Below are 20113 nucleotides of genomic sequence, written 5' to 3' on the forward strand. Positions count from 1 at the left end.
TAAACTTGCAATATCTGCTAAAAAACATAAAACTTTACCTTTGCTTCCGGTAAGAGAGGAAATCTTTCTTGGTCTAGCTCTTATATCATAAATGATGGGATACTGGAACCATGGTATCCTGAAAAATATATTAACACACTCAAAACTGAATGCAAAAAATAAAAAGACTTTCATTTGGTTATTCAATATAAAAATAAGCAAATAGTTTAAAAAGGTTTTATGCAGGGATATTTTGATCAATTGGCCGCCAATCAAAATCGACTGATTTTCATAAAAAAAGACTTGACCACTGATCAGTAAAACAGCCAATCACAATAACATATTTTCAGCCCCTGCTTTTCTAAGCTTTACAGTACTTTAGTTGCAGTACTCCTTTGTGCAAAGTATTATAGTAGTTGAGCCAGCATGTCTTTTTTTCTTTCTTTCTGTTGAAGCAAACTTGAGGCAATTGGTATATTAGCCTTTACGTTAAAGAAAACGGAGTAATAAATTGGGGAAAAAAAAGTTATCAGAAGTTATCCTGTGTAGCTAGGACAAACAGCAAGAAAATCTACTTTAAGGAATTCAGACCTTTATTTTGTCCATTAAATTAAAACAGACACTGCTTGAGTTTGGACAGCATGCTTTTATAAAATACACTTAATTGGAAAAAGAAAAAATTGAAATTGCTGCTAAGTAAACAACAGGATTTTTTAAAGATTTGAACTATGTTTAGTATTTGTTGCTGTGTGTCATACAACATACATTTTGGCAAGAAACAAGTACTGCATAATTAAAATGATAATCCATATTTTATAATTACACCTCAAGAATTATGAATGTCTAGTTAATATGCAGAACACACCTGTATAATTATAGCAAATATTTTTGCTGTGAAAATATGTCTGTAGTGCAATTAATGATTTAAAACATGTAAGTGCATGTATATTTTCATTTAAGCAGCGATTAATTGCCAATATCAATTAATTGATCGTGTTCAAATATAAATATTTTTTGTTAGGGAAATGGTGAAAACAACTGGTTTTAATTAAGACTTATTTCATATTGGTACATTACAGCAAAAAAAACAATATGAAAGCTAGCAAATAAGAGTAGCACTTTATTTTCTTTTATGCCATTATGGATAAATATTTTGTACACATTTATTAGTTGAAGCATGCATTTTAAGGAAAATGTATTATTTTAGTATTTTATGGTCACTGGGCAATAAGCTTACAGAATTTTATTTTGTTAATACAAAATGAACAGTTAACATCTGTGGTCTATAGTTTAATAATAAAAACTACATTTTAATATAGGAAATTAAAACTTCTATTTGTCTGGATATGCAGGAGATTAGTGTAAAGTTTTTTTAAAGGGATAAAGCAAAATAATCTGGATGGGTATCAGCCAACTAAGTAACATGAAATCAGTGATTGCTATCAGCCTTAAAACACCTGATCAGAGCATTCCTATTTGTATGCAAAAGTAAGTCTGATTGCAGGCACATGGAGCAGATTGTTTATCACTGGTGTTTACTACAAATCACATATTTTACTTTCTGTCCACTAAATACACAAAGGCTTGACATTAATGGTAGCCACTGGCCACCACATTGAGGCAATTAAAAGCCATTTTTTGACCTCTGGTTGCCAAGAATATCAAACTGTTTAATTTACTAATCACCCAGTTTTCAGCAGTGGATTGGAAATGGGACAGTTTTTGCTCATTATGCATGAACGGGAGATCGGCATATAATCTGCCAATCAGCTAAAATAAAATGTAAGTTGTGCTTCATTATGCAGGTAAAGCAATTTAAAAACTAGGGTAAAGACTTAATAAATAATAATAATACATTTTATTTATATAGTGCCTTTCCCATGCTCAAGGCTATAGTTATAGTCTTGAATACAACTGCACTTGTTTTGTTATACTTTTACATCAACATATATTCCTGTGTTTGAGCGACACGGGCATGCTCTAAAAATACACATGTAATGGCACGAAAAGTGCATGCAGACACTTCAGTTCGCAAGCATTGGTACGACAATGCAGCCACAAGTACACTGCAGAACTATAGCGCGTCTTTATGTGAAAACAGCAGTGTCAGATGGGGAGTGTCTGATGATTGCATATAGCGCTGAAGTTACTGCTCTTTACTATGCTTTCCTCTGCATGTCCTGGAGTACAAAAGAAACAGCATACAGTAACATGTGGGGACTGGCAATATTGGGGGGTAAAAACACACGCGGTCGTATGTATCGTGATACACTGCAGAGCTAAAGCGCGTCTTTATGTGAAAACAGCAGTGTTAGATGGAGACAATGAAAAGTGAATTTAAAAAAAAAATAAACAAAGCTAATCTTTACAAATATCATATATTACACCGGCTGTTACAGACTGAAATCAAATGTATCTTTTTATTCTAAAATAGTGAAAATAAGAACACTTCTCAAGATGGAGTCATGCAGGATCGAACTCATGACCTTCTGCTTCCCAGTCAGCGACTGATACTGTTGCGCCATGGAACCAGCGATAGCTAATGAGTGTTAATGTCACACACTAAGGCGACTTTTTTTGGTGGTGGCTTTTTTTTGTACCTTTTGTGAAAGTGTTTCTTTGATATTTGGACTTCAGGCTTCAGAAAAACAACACTTTTCGAAATGTGTGCTGTGGTAGAATGAAAGTAGCAACAAGCCATGGCATTAAATAACGATTTTAATTTACAGCAAGAATTGGCTTCTCATTAAGGAAGTGATTGGAGTGAAATTGGTTGGAGTTTGAAGCCCCAGTTTAGCTGGTCATCTGTTAGCTTGTTTCACATCTCATTTCTGCTTGGCTGTCATTTAATGAAGAAAGGAATCAATTCAGAGGGCTGAACTCTTCTAACAGGGCTGTTAAAGTGATGGGGAAAAAGTTAATTAGCAGTGAAAACTGGTCACTGATTACGACAAGGGTTAGAATGAAAATCTGTAGCTACTGCGGCACTCCTGTGATAGAAGGTACGTGGCGAAGCACAGTTTTAAATAATGGAGTACTGGAGCATGCAGGCTTCCAAATGGGCACAGATGTAAGCATGCCAGCACTCGCTCTGGGGTTGGTTTGGGGTTCTTGGTTGATCATTCATTCACATGCAAATGCAAACAGATCGGTCAGGTGCCTGTTTCAAACCTTGGAGTAGGGAAGAGAACCATACCTGCATCCAATCGGTAGTATAAAGGAAGCCTGCATGGCAGAGAAGGGAGAATAAAAATATTGAGAAGAAATCAGATCCAAGAGAGAATGGAGGTTAGGGGAAGAAAGAGAGGCAAGGTGATGAGAAGCCCAGTCATCAGGAGAGGATGCAGGTGGTCACGAGTATATCCTGGGGAAGTGAACGGCAGGCCTGTGCTCAAGTTTGGAGATGGAGAAGTGGCATCCTTAGAACAATTCAGAGGAGAGTAGGAGCCACAGATTATACAGCATCTCCCTCTTGATGTGGACAGACTGAGTGAGGGAGACTTGCCTGGGGTTCAACAGGGAGTCCTAAAGACGTTGATGGACTGGTGGCAGGACCCCGAACCCAGGAATTAATGGATGACTGCACCTGTTGGCAGCAACCTCCTCAGGCTGCAAGATCTTGGGATAAGCTGTGAAGGTGCCAAATTTTAGAAAGAGGTATTGGACCTCGTGTATTTTTACAAGAGGAATCTGGATGGGATTTTAACCTTATTAAGAATTAAGATTTATTTAATTTTAATCTCTGATTGACACCTTTTAGATTGTAAGTATTAGTAATTTATTGAATAACCCGCACTGTACCAACTGCACCTTGGACATTTTTTTATTTTTTTATTTTTATAACACTTGCTGAGTGTGTGTGAAATCATTTGCCTGGCTCATCTGAATTCATGAATAGACAGATTCAGGTTCAAGAGGTTCAAAACTGAACTGAACAAAAGTCATAGATATACATGTAACCTTGCATGTGCTGATGGGTAAGTTTAACCTACACAGGTAATGGTCAAAGGGAGCCCGTGATCATCGCAGCTGCACTATGTGTAAGACAAGGAGCAACCTGCTGCTGCCTGTAACATCAGACATGTGCATGGAGGGAAAGGTGAAGAAAACACACATCTTGCAATCAAGGGACAACAACTGAACAAAAATGATGGGCCTACATTTAATTTTATTTAGAATAAAGCTTAGTAAACTTGTTATAGATATTTTAATACTGGCAGAGTGGTAGCACAGAGCAGGTACGTCATTAAGATTTGTAGTGATCAGGGTCTTAGCACCCCCCCTGCGAGTGTTGCACACAGTCTTACTTGGTTAACCCAGACAGTTGGGGGTGGCGTGGCATGGGGCTTCCCCCTTGAAGCTGCATGGTCTTAAATCTAATATACAAATTCAAAAAGCCTCCCCATTTGCCTTTCATGCTATGATCTGGGACTGAATCAAATAAAACATAAAAAGTTCAGGAGGCTTAACGATCTTATTGTTGTACATTCTTGAAAAGAGCACAATGGTTTGGCACAACAGATCATGGGCAAAAGGCTCTAATGACATATCCACAACCCCAACCCATCCATTTACCAACACACCTCCCCCACATTCCTGACTCGTGGCACCAGGGTCTGCTTGTAGTTTGCACGCTCTCTTCCCATGCATGTCAGTTAATGACAAGCCACGGGCACACTTAAAACTCTCCAAGCGCATGCCTGATGTTACCAGCAGCTGTAGGAAAGATGTTTGAATACTGTAAATGTCTCAGGAATTCTTCTCAAATGAAGTAAACAACATCATTTCACCCTTTTTATTTTTAAATCACCAACCCAATCCCCTGTACAGTCAAGGTATAAATACTAGCCACTGCACCACCAGATCACACTATTTAAAGTATCTATAGTAAAGAGATTAAAACTAAATATATACTTTATTTATAGGTTTCTGTTAGTGTGTTGAACTTGGCTGTGTGATTCTGCCCTGCAAAGGACAGGAATATCTTCCACCACAGTTGCTTCATGTAGACCCTGGCAGCGCAAGTCAGGAATGCTGGCTCTGCACTACCACTCTACCAACTTTAAAGCATTTCTACCAAACTTACTAAACTTTAATCTGATTAAAATTAAATATATGTCTATAACTTTTGTTCAGTTAATTTCCACTAATTGCAAGCTACATGCTTTCTTCATCTCTTCCTCAATGCATGCCTGATATAACTGTCATCAGCAGGTTGCTTCTTGCCTTATACCAACTGCCACTGCGAAAATCACTGGCATCCCTGCGACTCTAAACTGTTCAGATTCAAATGTACCTCTCAGCAAATGCAGAATTAAATGTACACCTATTAAGGTTATTATAGTTAATGAAAACAAAAATCAAAACTGAAACTATTATTAAAAAAACATTTTCACAAACTGAAATAAAATAATTAACAAAACCAAAAGGAAATACTAAAACTAAAAATAATTAAAGTAGCTGAAAAGACTAATTAAAATAAAATAATAATTTACTAAAATTATTTTTAGTTTTTGGTTTTGAATGAAAATTCTTGCCGTTAGTCTTTAACCCTTGTAACTTAATTCTAAAACAGAAAGTCATCCAGTACAAGCCCCCGCACATATTCATCCAGTGAACGGCGGCTGGTGACGGAGAGCGGGTGTTCACATAGCATTTGCATTGACAGAACAAGCTGAATACAGGCGCGTAAGGAATGTGAAATAGAAAGCGATTTACATGCCGCCTTTCTTTGCACTTGTTGTATATCAAGATGTAATTCGAAATGTGCTGGTCAACAAAATCTTTACCGTATGGACAGAAAAATCATGACTGAGTGACATTTCAGTTTATTTCTCAGGTGACTGCTTTTCGTTGACAGTAATTCACCTGCCACTTCGCACAAGGAGAGATCCGTTTTTACTTTCTCGTATACAAAGTATACAGAAAGTATAGTAATCATGAAAAAATTCGACCCAAGATTTTAATGAATCTTGTCGTTTTAGACTTCCCCAAGTCTAAAAATAGTGTTTTTTGGAATAATCTGTGTGTGTGTGTATGTAAACACAATAATTCAAAAAAGGCAACAAGATAGATGGATGAAATTCAGCATGTGGTTGTTACACCAACATTGTAGATCTGTATTAACTTTGGGACAAATCCATCAACCGGAAGTGGTACTTTACATGAACACATCTTTTTTTTTTTTTTATTCATACAGCTGCAGAGTCAAATTTACTTTTATAATAATTGTTCAATATATTAATTTGATATTTATTTTGATTTGCTGTTGATGGTTCTTTAATGTACATAATATAAAAATATAATCAGTTTACTCCTCAAATATCCATCCCCATATTTGAATATATCAGAAAGTCTACGGGGGACCAATCTCGATTTTTGAAAATAAAACGACACTGATCGAGAGACTGACTAGGTCATCATATCAGCGTACTGTTAATGACCAATCACTTTTCCTTTAAAAACGTCATTTAACAATGAAGCGATATAAACTGTAAAATTCCTGAGTTGGCAACGTCTCTACTGAACTACAGGTAGGTAGGCGAAAAGAGTCTGCCACTTGAAGAAAAACTAAACATACTAATGTTTTTGTATTTATTCTATTTTTTATTAATTTATCTTTAGTTCATATTTAAAGCTCAAAATACCTGATTGTGTAAATAATTCAGCAGCAGAATTATACTTTAAAATATAGGTCCCCCTTTTTTCAATGTTTCTCTCTCAAAATAGTTGAAATATTCTTTTTGTTCTTAACATCATCCATATCATACATATTGCATACCAGGGATTTTTCCTGCCTTTCTTCTAAACCTGCTGGGGTAGGCTCCATGTTTCCTGTGATCCTACTCTGGATAAACAGGTTTAGATAATGTATATATTGTTCTTAATCTCAGATGCTGTCTCTGTCGGTTTGTGGCTGTCTATACACCTATTACCTGCTCTTACTCTGCTCATTAAGGGTTTACTCTTCTTATGCGTGGGCTATTCAAGTCTCATTACCCTAACCTTCACACTACATGCTTGTTTTTCTCAATACAACTAGGTGGGGTCTGCACACTGATTCCTGATCCTGATCTTTCTCAGCCCCCACGATTTTCATTATCACAACAGTAAAATCTGTTTTCTGATTTTTGATATCTTTTCAGGCCTGCAAGTGGCAAAATTCTGCCAATAAATTGTATGTACCTGAGATGGAATCAGAGATCAGTATGGTTGGTATAAAATAAAGCCCAGTTTGGGAGATTTTTGAATGCAATATTGAAGGCATTCATTATAAGCACATTATTGTGGAGCAGGAAATGTTGTGTACTGTAGACATTTTGAATAAAAAAACCTTCAAACCTTAAAATTCATCTAAATTTCATTTCAAACTGGCCCAGTCTGGGAAATAAAAGTGCAGATTTGCTAAGCATAAATGACAAAGAAAATATTTTAAAAAAATATAAAATTGTGTAAAATTATTCATATTCAGTATCTTATATTGATTATGCTTGTTTTTACCAGACAAAAACAAAACCAGATAGTAAACTATGTAGTGTAGTAAGATTCCACTAACATTAAACTCATATCCTAACCCGTCAAGTGTACAGTTCTGTCTGATTGTGACACAAAACTAAACTCCGTAGGAGCTCCATGCCATAATTACTAAAACTGAAATAGATAGAAATGTCTTTATGAAATAAGAACTAAATTAAAACTAAAACTACACGATGAAGGAAAACTAAACTGAATTTCCAAGCAAGAGTCAGAAAAAATATAGAAATAAAAACTAATATACAATAGTGCTGGGCGGTATGACCAAAATTCTATATCACGGTATTTTTCAAAATTATACTGGTTTCATGGTATTCAACGGTATTTTTTTCCCATGAATGAGTGGATGTTAACCACATTTTCCACTGCAATTACTGCAGTAGACTGGCTAAGAATAACCTATTCCACTGGCATTAGAATTGTATATTGTACAACAAAACATTTTAATGTGCACACAAGTATTAATACAGGTTTGCATGGCCCCATAAAGTGATAGTTTTCAAGTGGGTGGCACTAATGTAGAGAAGGAATCACACTGTATGACAGTTGCAGTCAAAATATAGAACCTTTTTATTGAACAAATGTTGCAAACAACTTAAACTATAATTTTGACAACATATATTTTCAACCATTCAATGAGGCATTTAGAATATCCAGATGTGATTGTTAAAAGTCGCACTGAATATGTCTTAGAAAAGGAGTCAATATTTTTTGTAAACCAACTTCACTTTCTGTTAATGTTAACAATCTCTGTCCACTGACTTGTTAGCTATATGAATTGTAGTGGATCAAGATAACCAACACCATTATTTGCTTTTTTTGTAGTAGGCAGTACCTCCAGCAAACGCGTCTAAAAGTGACGTCTGACTCGAATCTCCTCTAGCTTTTTTAGTTTTACCCTAGGACGTGGAGGGTGCCAATCTTAGTTCCATACATTCATGGTACTCCAAAGCATGTTTGTGGCTAAGGTGGTGCAGCAAATTGCTCATGTTGCCTACTCTGGCGGCAACTTTAGCTTGACAGCATTTGCAATAAATAGTAGTTTGGTCCACATCCAACCTTTTAAAACCAAAATATCTCCAGACAACAGACTCGGCTCCTTTTTTCAGCAAAAGTTCTTCTGTGTCATCATGTTCAACTTTATCGTCTGCTACAGCTTCAGTTTCGGAATGTTCTCTGCCCATTTTCACCACTCAGTACCTCCACTAACGCATGTACTCCATTGCATGCGTATTTATAATAATAATAATAATTCTTTGCATTTATAAAGCGGTGTAGCAGTGAAAAAGGTCCCCCCTTAAACAGTTTCCTCCTGCGCAACGTTCCGAACGTTGTTTAGGCTATTTAAACCGGTTTTGCAGTATAAGAAAAATCCGTATCATAATAAAAATTAAAAAATGGTTTTCGGTATGAACCGATATACCTCCCAGTACTAATATAAAAAGGCAAAACTAGAATAACCTTGATACCTATGACTTCTGTTCACTTCTTGTCACTTGACTGCATGAGTGCACATCCTTAATGTATCCCTTACTAGCTGTGTGCACGATGATACTGACCACATCATACAATACTTTTTGCAAAACAGTGCAGTACTTTTTGGAAAGAATGCTTACAATTAGTAAAATATGTTAAAAGGTACACATTACTTTAGTCACCACACTCTGCCACCTCCTCCAGCCCTTCACTAAACTCTGTATCTTCCACCGGTACAAAAGACAAGAAGTTGACGCTCATCTATATTTTATATAAGTCATGGCATGGCGAGTTTGTGTTTCATAAAAGGAGCTAATGAAAGTACTAAATAATGTATGATGATCTTTAAGTATACCCTTATTATATTTTTTTGTTTGGTATACATAATCGACAGCAACTTAAACATTCTGCTACTAAGTAAAAAAAGAAAAAAAAATACCCAGAAAACTTTGAAAAGAAATAAGAAGTGCAGGCTAGAGTTTAAAAAACAGTTTTTGGAATGTAGATCAAACCTGCAGAGCAGCCCAATTTGATAATTTTGCTAGACAGGGTTCTGGTACTTGAACAATAACAGACAGAAACAGAAATAAAACATATATAAGCTTAAATTTTCACTTTCTTTATTTTAGGAATTATGCTTCAAGCCGCCAGACTCCAAAAGCCACACATTTGTTGAAATAGCTAAGTATGCTTTCTGGACATTGAAAATGCCTTTTAAAATTTTTATTTTAAAAACAATATAATAAAAGCAAAATTTAGTAGTTGTTTCCCATTTTGTTTAATGAAAAAAGAAATTAGCCTTGTTTGCAATGATGAATGCTTCACAGTTTTAATATAAAACAGCATATCAGATTCAAGAGTGAAACGAGATCAAGAGCAAAATTGTACTTCTTAGGTGCTATGCAATATAAAGCTTTAGAATATGTTGTTAGAACACCCATAAACCAACAAGCAGAGCAGATATGTAGATAAATCTTTCCAAACTAATAGTTAAAAATTGTGAAAACACCAATTGTAGCAATGATGTGCAAAACACATCCAAAATACAAAAGTATGGCAGTACTGCATGCGACTGCCTGGCACAATACAAATCCAAAAATAGTTTGGGAGGACTGCTCCTTTACAATTGAATGTCAGACTTTGCCATCAAATAAGATTTTTTTTTTTTTTTTTAAATAGAGATTCAAATTGTGATATTCTAACAGCAATAATTGTGGCCATTCTATTTTTTGGAGAGATGAGATGTACCTATTGCAATATAATTCCATTGTTGACATTTTCTGTAACAGAAGAACACAATAACTTTACCCATTCACTAACTTCATCAATTTTGGACGTTGTTGGTAATTAAAGTGATTTAAAGCTTTTCTTTATAGCTCTTACAATATTTTCATTTTCAATTCCTCCAGCCACTGCTAATTACTAAACATGGCAGTGGTTTCTTTGTCAAGTTATTCTGAATTCCTATGTCCAATTTCTTTGATACAATTAAGATTATTTTTTTCTAATTTATCAGCATCCTAATGGTTGATCGTTCATTAAACATACTCATGACTTCACACTAAATATAAAAAGCTAAATCCAACACCTAATCTCTTATATTCACAAGTCATCAATGCAACAAGAAAATCTTAGCCCTATTAAGTTAAAACATATATGCAGAAACATAAAAAGAAAATGTTCTTGGCTTTTGGCTGATATCGGCTTTTCTATATAAAAAGAAAATTAAGAGTAACTGAATAAAACACACACAAGAAATTATTTGATACCTATCAGAAACAGTTTCACAGTCCCCCTGAGGCTAACATTGCATGTAGCTTTCAATTAAAATCATCTATAATAAAGTAACAGAACTGAAACCAAACATATGTAACAAAGGAAACTCTTCAATGCACAGTCTTAACACTTTTCACCATACCTGAAGTGAAGACCTTCTGCAAGTACTGTATCCATCTGAATTCCACCAATTCTATTGAATATAATTGCTCTCTGTCCACCCTCAACTAAAAAAAAAAAATGATTATAAAGTGTAAAATGATGAGTTTTGTGAATGGTTTAGGGCTACAAAAAGAATGATGCAACCTAGAAAGACTTGCATAAATTAGCACAGGAGAAAAAAAAATGTCTTCTAGGAAAATGTGTTATTATAGCAACAGAGAAATCAAGATTCAGCCTGAAAAATATTTTACAAAAATATTGTGATCAAAGCTGTTTTTTTTTTTTTTTTTTTTAATTACATGAGACTAGTCAAATAGGTATTTACTGGGGACAGAAACTGACCTTTGCATATACAATTAGCAGGAAAAAATAAACAGTAGTGAATGGACACTCCGGGGCAGAGTCTGGGAGGCATTAACCTAATGTATTTTTTCATGAAGTGAAGTGAAGTGATGGAAGTGAAAAACAGCTTTTTAACCACTTTTGCATTATTCTATATAAAAAATATTTTTAGAAAAATCACACAACTGTGACTTATTTTGTGGCCCTCAGAAACAAGTATGGTAAATTAGAAACTTACTGCATTTCATATTAAGAGATAAGAAACACTAAAATAATACAATTATCTAATCATGAAAGCAATTACTCTTTTTTCTTTACATAAACCAGTAAGACATTCTTTCTGGTACTATGAAAATAAATAATTCTATTCACTATTTGAATCCAATTATCATGGCCTCAAGAAGGCCAAAAGTTAAAAGTAGAGAAATTCTGATAAGATGTGGGTGTTATGTTAAGTAAGAAGAGCACACCATGCATTAACATAGAGCTGCACTCAACATGCAAAGTTAACGTGACATAGGCTCTTTTTATCTTAGGATAGGTGCTACTGGAAAGATTTATTTAGTCTTTGTAGTTGGGGCTGGGCGATAAAACAAAGATTATTATGGTGAAATAGTGCTGGGCGGTATACCAGTTCATACCAAAAAACTTTTTTATTTTTGTTATGATATGGATTTTTCTTATACCGCAACACCGGTTTAAATAGCCTAAACAACATTCGGAACGTGGCGCAGCAGGAAACTGTTTAAGGGGGGACCTTTTTCACTGCTGCACCGCTAAACAGGCATGCAACGGAGTACATGCGTTAGTGGAGGTATTGAACGATGAAAATGAACAGAGAACATTCTGAAACTGAAGCAGACGATAAATTTGAACATGATGACACAGAAGAACGTTTGCCGAAAAAAGGACCCGTGTCTGTTGTCATGGAGATACTTTGGTTTTAAAAGGTCGGATGTGGACCCTTATGTTCAAATATAGGAATACTGTTTCTATACTACTGGATAATACTGCAAGCCAAGTTGTACTTGTTTTATTTTTATTTTTTTTTTTTTACAATACTGTGTAATGTACCTGGGTACTGTGTAATAGTGTGATGACATGTTGAATTTATTCAACATTTCCACTTTAATCTTGATGCTTATGACGAGAATAAAGTCGACATGTTGACTATTCTCGTAATTTGTCATTAAAGTAGAACATCGTAAACTAAACTTCATCTTAAAATGAATATTTAACTTATTAGATTTTCTCAAACCCCATCGTAAGTTATGTAGCACATTAAATGCTATGTGTTAAGTGTTCCCCGAGCCAGGTTAATCGCTACATGCTACTTAAACTGACTTCCTCTTGCACTAAGAGGAGGTGCAGGCAGCGATCACCACACAGAATACATTAATTTCATGATATTCCTGCTCCCTGAACATTTAGAATGCTAATACTTGATATCATTTTCATGATGAAATGCATTAAAGCATGTATTAATCATGGGGGGCACGGTGGCGTGGAGGTTGCACTGCTGCCTCACAGCAAGGGGATCCCGGGTGTTTCCTGCCTTGAATTTGCATGTTTTTCTGGTGGGTTTACTAGGCGTGCTTCAGTTTATTTCAAAGTCATGTAAGATGTGGGGTTTTGCTATGCTATATTGACCCTGCTAGTGTATGTATTGCTCGTATTCATCCTGTGATGTGCTGGCACCCTGTTCAGGATTTGCTCATGCTTGCTGGGATGGGTGCAACCCTGAATGGATGGCATAATTAAACATGTATAACGAAGATTTTTTTAAAGTTCTGAACACTCTGTGGTCTGAGTTTATAACTAGTTTTAATTTCACAAAGACGTTTATCGTGTGGTGATTGGTTATGTGGAGAAAGAAAAAGGAAAGATAGGAACTGGGGGTTTGGTACGTCAGACAGATACAGCATGCATGCAATAAAGAAAGCCCGCTCAGAAGAACATCCATTGAATTCTGTGTTCGTGTCTCTGACCACCAGATCACAAACCCAATATTCACACAATATTTAAGTTAAACCTGTGCGATACCCATTTATACATCCAGTTATCTGGAGTCTCGTCACACCTGCCATAAAGTTCTCTACACTGAACGTACACCTGGGGACCCCTTACTGTGAGGGAGCAGCACTACCTTGGAGCACATTCTAACTACAACTGAGTCAATATATCAATCTTGTTTACGTTCTCCTTTGTTTATATTTAAAAGCTGCTTGAATTTGTACTGAGGATATATACAGAATGTTTTTTGTGTCCATTTACCTGTAGGTTTGTTTCCCAACCATTTAAAACAGACTGAATCTATACAAAGAAAAGGATACAGTATAGAGTTTGTTTTGTTTGAGATTTTATTTCGTATTAATACATACTTTATTTATTTGGAACTGACCAAAGAATTTACTTTGTGTTCTTCTGTGAAACCTGAAAATCTTTTGACTGGTCAGAATTGAAACTTCTTAATTTGTATTACCTTTTATTTATTTGTAATTAACCAAAAAATTCAGTTTTGCATTTTGTTTGTTCTCGTCTGTAAAACTTGAAGCTTTTGACGGGTTAGAAGTAAACCTACTTAGAGGGGTAGGGTAGGGGTAGGCTCGCTCGCCAACCCCCATGTTTGGTTTTCCGGACACACTTTTAAGATTTTTTTTTTTTCTTTGAATTGTTGCTATTTCGTTAGTTCCACTTTTATTTCAGAACTTCTGTAAAAACAATATTTGGAATCTTTCCAGTCCAAATATGCTGAATCTTTTAAATGAGGTCAGTGAGACGTGTTTAATGACTTTGTCAGGTTAGAGATAATGAAATCTGGAATTCAAAAGACCCCAAAAAAACGTAGGCCCGAAACATATGCAGAGCAAGATACAGAATATGAAAGCAGCAAAAAAAACTAAAGTGTCAAAAAAAACAAAAAAAAAACACTAAACTTCGCATTAGCACAAAAAAAGAGAAATTATTACTCGAAGAAATAACTAAAAGGCAAATAGAGATCGAATCTATGGACATATGTGATATGTCAGAAGTATGTAAATATTGTGAGGCTTTGAAGTCAGAGATTTTCAAAAACGTGTTTTACCTCACATGCATTTATTGGTTACTTTGCAAAAAAAAAAAATGATTAACTGATGATGATGTAGATCGCTTTGTCTGTGCTGAAATTCCAAACAGAGAAACCTATCCTGAATTATCTCTAACCTGCTCTGCTGGTGTTTGGCCCTTTTGTTTTGTAACCTCTTTATGACGTTTTACTTTGTTTTCTACTCTGTCTTTTATCTCTGACCTCGCTTTGTCCTGCTTTTTTTTCAATGACACCTGGACCGTGGTAATTATTTTCCCTTTTTCAAGTATTAATTTCTGTTTGTTTGCACTACTGCGATCTTTACTTTCTTTTTTTTTATACTTTCTAATTTTCCTACTTTCATATTCTTTAACTTTCTCCACATTTGAATCGCGCATACGTTTTTTTTTTTTGAGCCTTTCGAATGCTCTGCTTGCATAATCTGCTCTGCATGTGTATAGCGCCAACGTTTGTGAACGTCTTTATGAAGTTTTACTTTGTCTTTTACTCTGTCTTTTAATTCTGAGCCTGATTGGACGTGCTTTGTTTCATTTCCACTTGTTACGGGCTGATAATTACTTGCCTTTTTTTCTTAATTTGCACATAGATTATTTTTTCTTTTTCTTTTCTAACGCTTTTCAGTCTCTTTTCTCCACGCTGATTTCTTCTTTGCTTATTCGTCGATGTTTCACTTATAACGTATGTCCTTATACTCTTTATATGCCCCGAGACCTTGGATCTTTATGTGCTCAAATCCTTCACAAGACTGAATATTTTGCTGCCCCGTTGTCCTATTTGATAGATTGTAAGTGGGGCGTGTCTTGCAAGAATCTCATGTTCTACGTCATCGCGAGATGGTCCGGGGTCAATCTCTTGGCACAATGTCTCATGTTTACAGTCCCCGCGAGATGCACCGTGGCAAGTCTCTTTGGTCTCGCGGGTCTTTTAAAAGTCTTCCGAGAAGATCACGTATCGTAGCCTTGCTTTTGCTTTCCAGTACAGGATTTCTTTTTATAATAGAGAGATTTTATTTATTTGAAATAGAGTTGCATAATGTTCTACAGTACATTTGTCATGTTCATCTTCTGACAGAAAATAAATAATATTAATCCAAAATTAAACATGATATCTTCACATCTCACTTTGGAGTAAAAAGGAATCTTTAAGCTTGACAGAAATAGTGGTTGGATTTATATTGTGATATATATCAATATTGACTTGTATGAAAAAAAATTGTAACAAGATTTTTTCCATATCGCCCAGCCCTATATGTGCTATATAGTTTTTGTGTAATGACTATTAAGAAAGCATTATTTGAAAGGGATTACCTGTATATGTTGCTTCTTTAATACCATAGGCAACTGCTCCTGCACCCAACAGCAACTTCAAGCCAATCCCAGCTCCTCTCTGACCGGAGGACATACGACCAGCAATGTCCCGTAGCTGCTGCATGAATCTCTAAAATAAAAATAAACAAATAAGCCCCTATTCTTATGTTTTTTTCTCTCTTTTAAAAACATTTATGAAAATGTTTTGCTGACCAATACAACATTTTTTCCTTAAATGAGCCAAACGTAACTAAGATCCCATGACAGCGAAGCATATACTGGTGGGAATAACTAGGAAGGATGCAACCCTAAGCTGGGTACTGAAGAAAAGGCCATACCGACACATGAGGAAAAGTGTAAACTTCATTGTGACAACGGCCTGCTCCGTGAGGGACCATCAGTAGCACTCTCTTATCATGGCCTTACTAAGCTGCCTTAGACCAATTTAGTATCAACAATTAACCTAACATTAAAAGAACTTCTTAGAAAAACAGTGACTGCCTCAAAGTGCTAGCCCACAATACCCATATGAGAGGACCACCAAAAAAAAAAAAAAAAAAATCTGAATGACCCAATAGCCACGAAAATCAAATTATTTAATCTCAAAACAAGAAAATAATTTAAGTGCATTATTTAAAATGTGGAACTAATGTCAATGTTTGTGCTTAATTTACCAAACCGAAATAAAAACAATGTCAAAACCAAAGAAATGACCATTTTAAATTGCATTCTGAAACTAAGGCTTAACCAACCTTTAACTAACCCATTTAAAGGTGCAGGGGCCGAACCCATCCTGGAAAAATTATGGAAGATATCAACTAACAACAGACGAGGTGTAAATGACTAAATATCCAATACACAAGGGAATCATTAATAGCACTACATACTGGCAGGTTCACGTTTTAAATGTCTGTGCCTAATATGCAAACAGTAAAAATACTCATTTTAATGAGTACTTTCAAAGATGCCGATGGAATACAGTCCCCGATTTGTAATTTTTAAATTATAGATGTATATCAACGTAATTTCACTTTTAAGATAATTTCAGAAGTATACTTTAATTAGACTTTGTTGGAAAGTCAAAGCAGAGGAATAGTCTGAAAAATGAATTGCCGTTCAAGAAGCTGAAAAATTGGGAGAGGTCCCAAAATGTGTGTAGCGCTGCTTCGGCTAGGCGCTCAAGTGAAGTTACGTTCTGTCTTTGCAGCTTGTCGGTACATCAGCACGCGAGCTCTCAAGGCCGACTACTGACCTCACTTCGGCCTGCACTCATAAACTCATTTGAGTTCTACAAATTTTTTGTACAAACCCGTGCATTCTGGTGTGATGTAAGCTTAAAACACAAACTCATGACAAACTAATAGTCGTTCATCGTAAAACGAAAAACTTTATACTCATAGGCTTAAAGATGCATCAGCAGTCCTAGGTATTCGGCAGAGTAAACGAAAAACGCGAGACGCATACTTAATACCTAAAAAAAACATCAGAATTGTTTTATTAAATATACTATCACCTTGACTCCCCCACACTAAAATGATCAATTACTTTATATGTTCCTGCTTATGAAATCCATTTTGAGCACTTACACTAGGCTCCTTGTTAGCCATGCTGCCTTTCTCTTCGTAGAGTAGTGGTGCACAAGGTCGTGCGTAGGAACTTCCTGCCCTCTATGGTGCAGGATTCTGGGAGTTGTAGTACAATGTCGCCCGTCTTCATGAACTGATGTCCTGTGTGCATGTGGTGTGATTTTTTTGTGAAGATGAGGTTTTATCAAATTATGTATATTAATTAAAAAATATATAACTAAAGCTCAAATGTAAATTCCATGATTCTTGTTCCTGCATGGCCAAAATGTTTTCGTCTTTCGACCCTAGTAAATCTAACGTGTGTTAAGGTGCGAAAACGAACACAGTACTTGTACTTTGAACAGACTGAGCACATGAGCTGTTTACTTAGATACGTTTTTCGTGCCATGTTTTGACGTAAATGAAAATACAAGGTGCATCGAGGCCTTAAATTGGGGCTATCTTGGCTCAGCCTGTCCAGGCATCCTACTGCGGAAGGTGGTGAACCCACTGCTATTTTTTTTTCTTTTACATAGATTAATTCTGAGTAGAGTGGTAAAATGTAAAAGGGGCAATTTGGTATCTGTCAGGGTCGTAGAAGGCATTTAACCAGTAGTGTTTCTAGTATGAATAGCATACCAATTTTGTAGTAAAACGTAATTACTGGGTGGGAAAGCATTACGTACAAGTATTTTTCTTTTTTTTTTTTTAACATTTTACACAGGATGAAAAGCTTGCAAACACCTGACATATTCCGATTAAATTTAAAATGGCTGCTGAAAACTACAGTATACGAATATAAATCCTGTAGCAGCTGGCAAATCCTCAGTGACTTGAATGGCACTTTATCTTTAAGTTGTAAGCATGACCTTCAGGTTCGAAATTAAATCAAGAATATTCTCAAAAAAGGTTCCAGTGAAAGTTGTTTTAGCATTTTAGAATATTAGGCAAATGTTTAAAGTAATTAAAGTCGGGCAGTGCAATAGCACATCGGTAGCGTGCAACAAGGAGACCGGGATTCATGTCGTGGGTTCTACCTGCATGGAGTTTGCATGCTGAAAAAGGTAGAAGATTTATGAATGTGCTTATCCATGACACGGTTCACACGGTCTGAGAAGAAACTTATGAAAATGATTCAAAGTCATGCTTGAGCTTAAAAATTAGGGTAAGGTATTTTCTGTTTAAAAAACTTAAAAATCCTCAATTTAAATACAGTATTGCTTTGTGTATTGTTTTTCTTAAAATTAGGTGAGTAAAAAGTTTTTGTTTACTTTAAGACCCCAAAGATTTGTTGCATCTATCAATAGAAAATATAAATTCAATTATATGCATTCAATATAGTAGTAAACTAAACACGTGAAGAGATGGATATTTAAAAGTTTGGAGTGTGAATGTTTGCTGGATTTTTGATTTTTTTTTTTGTATAAATGTGATGTTGGATTTAGGTTAGAGCACCTGTGGATTATCTTCACTAACATTCACAAGACCATATCATCCAGTTCATGGGAGGTAGCACCTATTCAGATAGCACTGGGCACAAACTAGGAAAACAACCTGGACAAGGTGCACACTCATGCACTCACACCAATTTACAATTACCATTCAACGTAAACCACATGTTTTTGGGATGTGAGAAGAAATCCCATACAGACATTAGGAGAACATGTAGACTCCATACATACATTGAACTGATGCAGGATTCAAAGTTCTTGTTAATATTGAAAATTAACTCTGTGCATATATGGTATATTTATATTTCTGTGTGCATATTGCCCACTGGATGTGTAGTCAGCAGCATAGTGTTTTTGTGTTTCTCTTGTTTGGAATTTTCACTTTTGATTTAACTATATTGTATTTGTAATAGTGTATGTGGTACTGCACTTATGCATATACATGTGTTTTATAAAAATACATTGAACAGAATAATTCTATGATGTGCACTTATATAAATGTGTATATACAGAATATCATTGAACTTTCGGTTTATGATGTCAGAAATACAGTAGCTATTTGAATTCAGTGCACTTTTTTGCTTGAGTAAATCCATGCCATCTACGATTTTATACATATGTGCAATATGCAAAAAAGGTGTTTCTGAGATGCAAATAAAACTTGAAAAAGATGAATGTCACAGTTTAACAATTTTGTAAACCTACTGTGCATTAGCATTTGTGGAATGAAGTCTCCTACACAAGTAGCCAAGTGTAGGAAACAAAGAGTTCATTTTGTAGGAACAGAACAATGCCAAAAAGGAATAACTAGTCAGATATTCTAATGTTCTAGCTTTGCTTCATTTTTATTCTGTGTTCCAAAAAATGGCATATTAGGTTGATTATCACCTTTAAATTAGACAAGCATTGCCGAGTATATATACTATATGCATATAAAGAATGAACTGGTGTAATTTCAAAGGCTGGCTTTGCATAAAGTGGCAGCAGGATAGACACCAGCTTTCATTAACCCTTTCTATAATTCCCTGTAATGGGAAAAGCTGGGTCAGAAATCCAGTTTTGGAAAGAAACCAAGGCTTTCAGAGAAATTCCCTGTGGACACAGGGAAAACAGAGAAGCTCTACACAGACACTGACCAGGCCAGAAGTGAATGTTACAAAAATACATATAAAAAACTACTACAATGTAGTTTTAGGCAAGTAATTTCTAATAATTACCATCAACTAATTATCTTTTGTGGAGTTTTTGTTGGATTTCAAATTACAGAACACCATTTTTAGGCGTGTTTGCCTAAAATGCGAAAGCATCTACTGTTGTCATTGTCCATCTGTCCACATGAAGCAACTCCGTTTCAGGTGGACTGATTTTGTTTGAAATTTAGAAAGTTTTTTCTTTAAGGAAACTTGTCAGGTAAGTTACATTTTATTATCGTAG

The 20113-nt window shown here is 35.4% G+C and overlaps 1 protein-coding gene and 1 long non-coding RNA gene across 3 annotated transcripts in view; one reads left to right on the plus strand and one right to left on the minus strand.

Annotated features, from left to right (window-relative positions):
* Positions 1 to 17392, minus strand: part of phb2b (prohibitin 2b) — a 46257-nt gene extending 28865 nt beyond the window's left edge. The window contains exons 1-4 of one of the 2 annotated variants that reach the window (XM_028794573.2): positions 17250 to 17392; positions 15664 to 15793; positions 10907 to 10991; positions 39 to 118 (exon numbers count right to left, since the gene is read on the minus strand). In XM_028794573.2, coding sequence (XP_028650406.1) covers positions 39 to 118; positions 10907 to 10991; positions 15664 to 15793; positions 17250 to 17270 — 316 coding nt within the window. In that variant the 5' untranslated portion in view covers positions 17271 to 17392. Of the gene's footprint in view, positions 1 to 38; positions 119 to 10906; positions 10992 to 15663; positions 15794 to 17176; positions 17196 to 17249 lie in introns of those variants that run through there. The other variant, XM_028794574.2, reaches the window with a different exon arrangement.
* A 68-nt stretch (positions 17393 to 17460) lies between these two features.
* LOC114646399 (uncharacterized) overlaps positions 17461 to 20113 on the plus strand; it is a 113825-nt gene continuing 111172 nt past the window's right edge. The window contains exon 1 of the long non-coding RNA XR_003715329.2: positions 17461 to 17726. This is a non-coding gene — a long non-coding RNA (uncharacterized LOC114646399). The remainder of the gene's footprint in view (positions 17727 to 20113) is intronic.

Source organism: Erpetoichthys calabaricus, chromosome 2 (assembly GCF_900747795.2).
Source record: "Erpetoichthys calabaricus chromosome 2, fErpCal1.3, whole genome shotgun sequence".
NCBI lineage: Eukaryota > Metazoa > Chordata > Cladistia > Polypteriformes > Polypteridae > Erpetoichthys > Erpetoichthys calabaricus.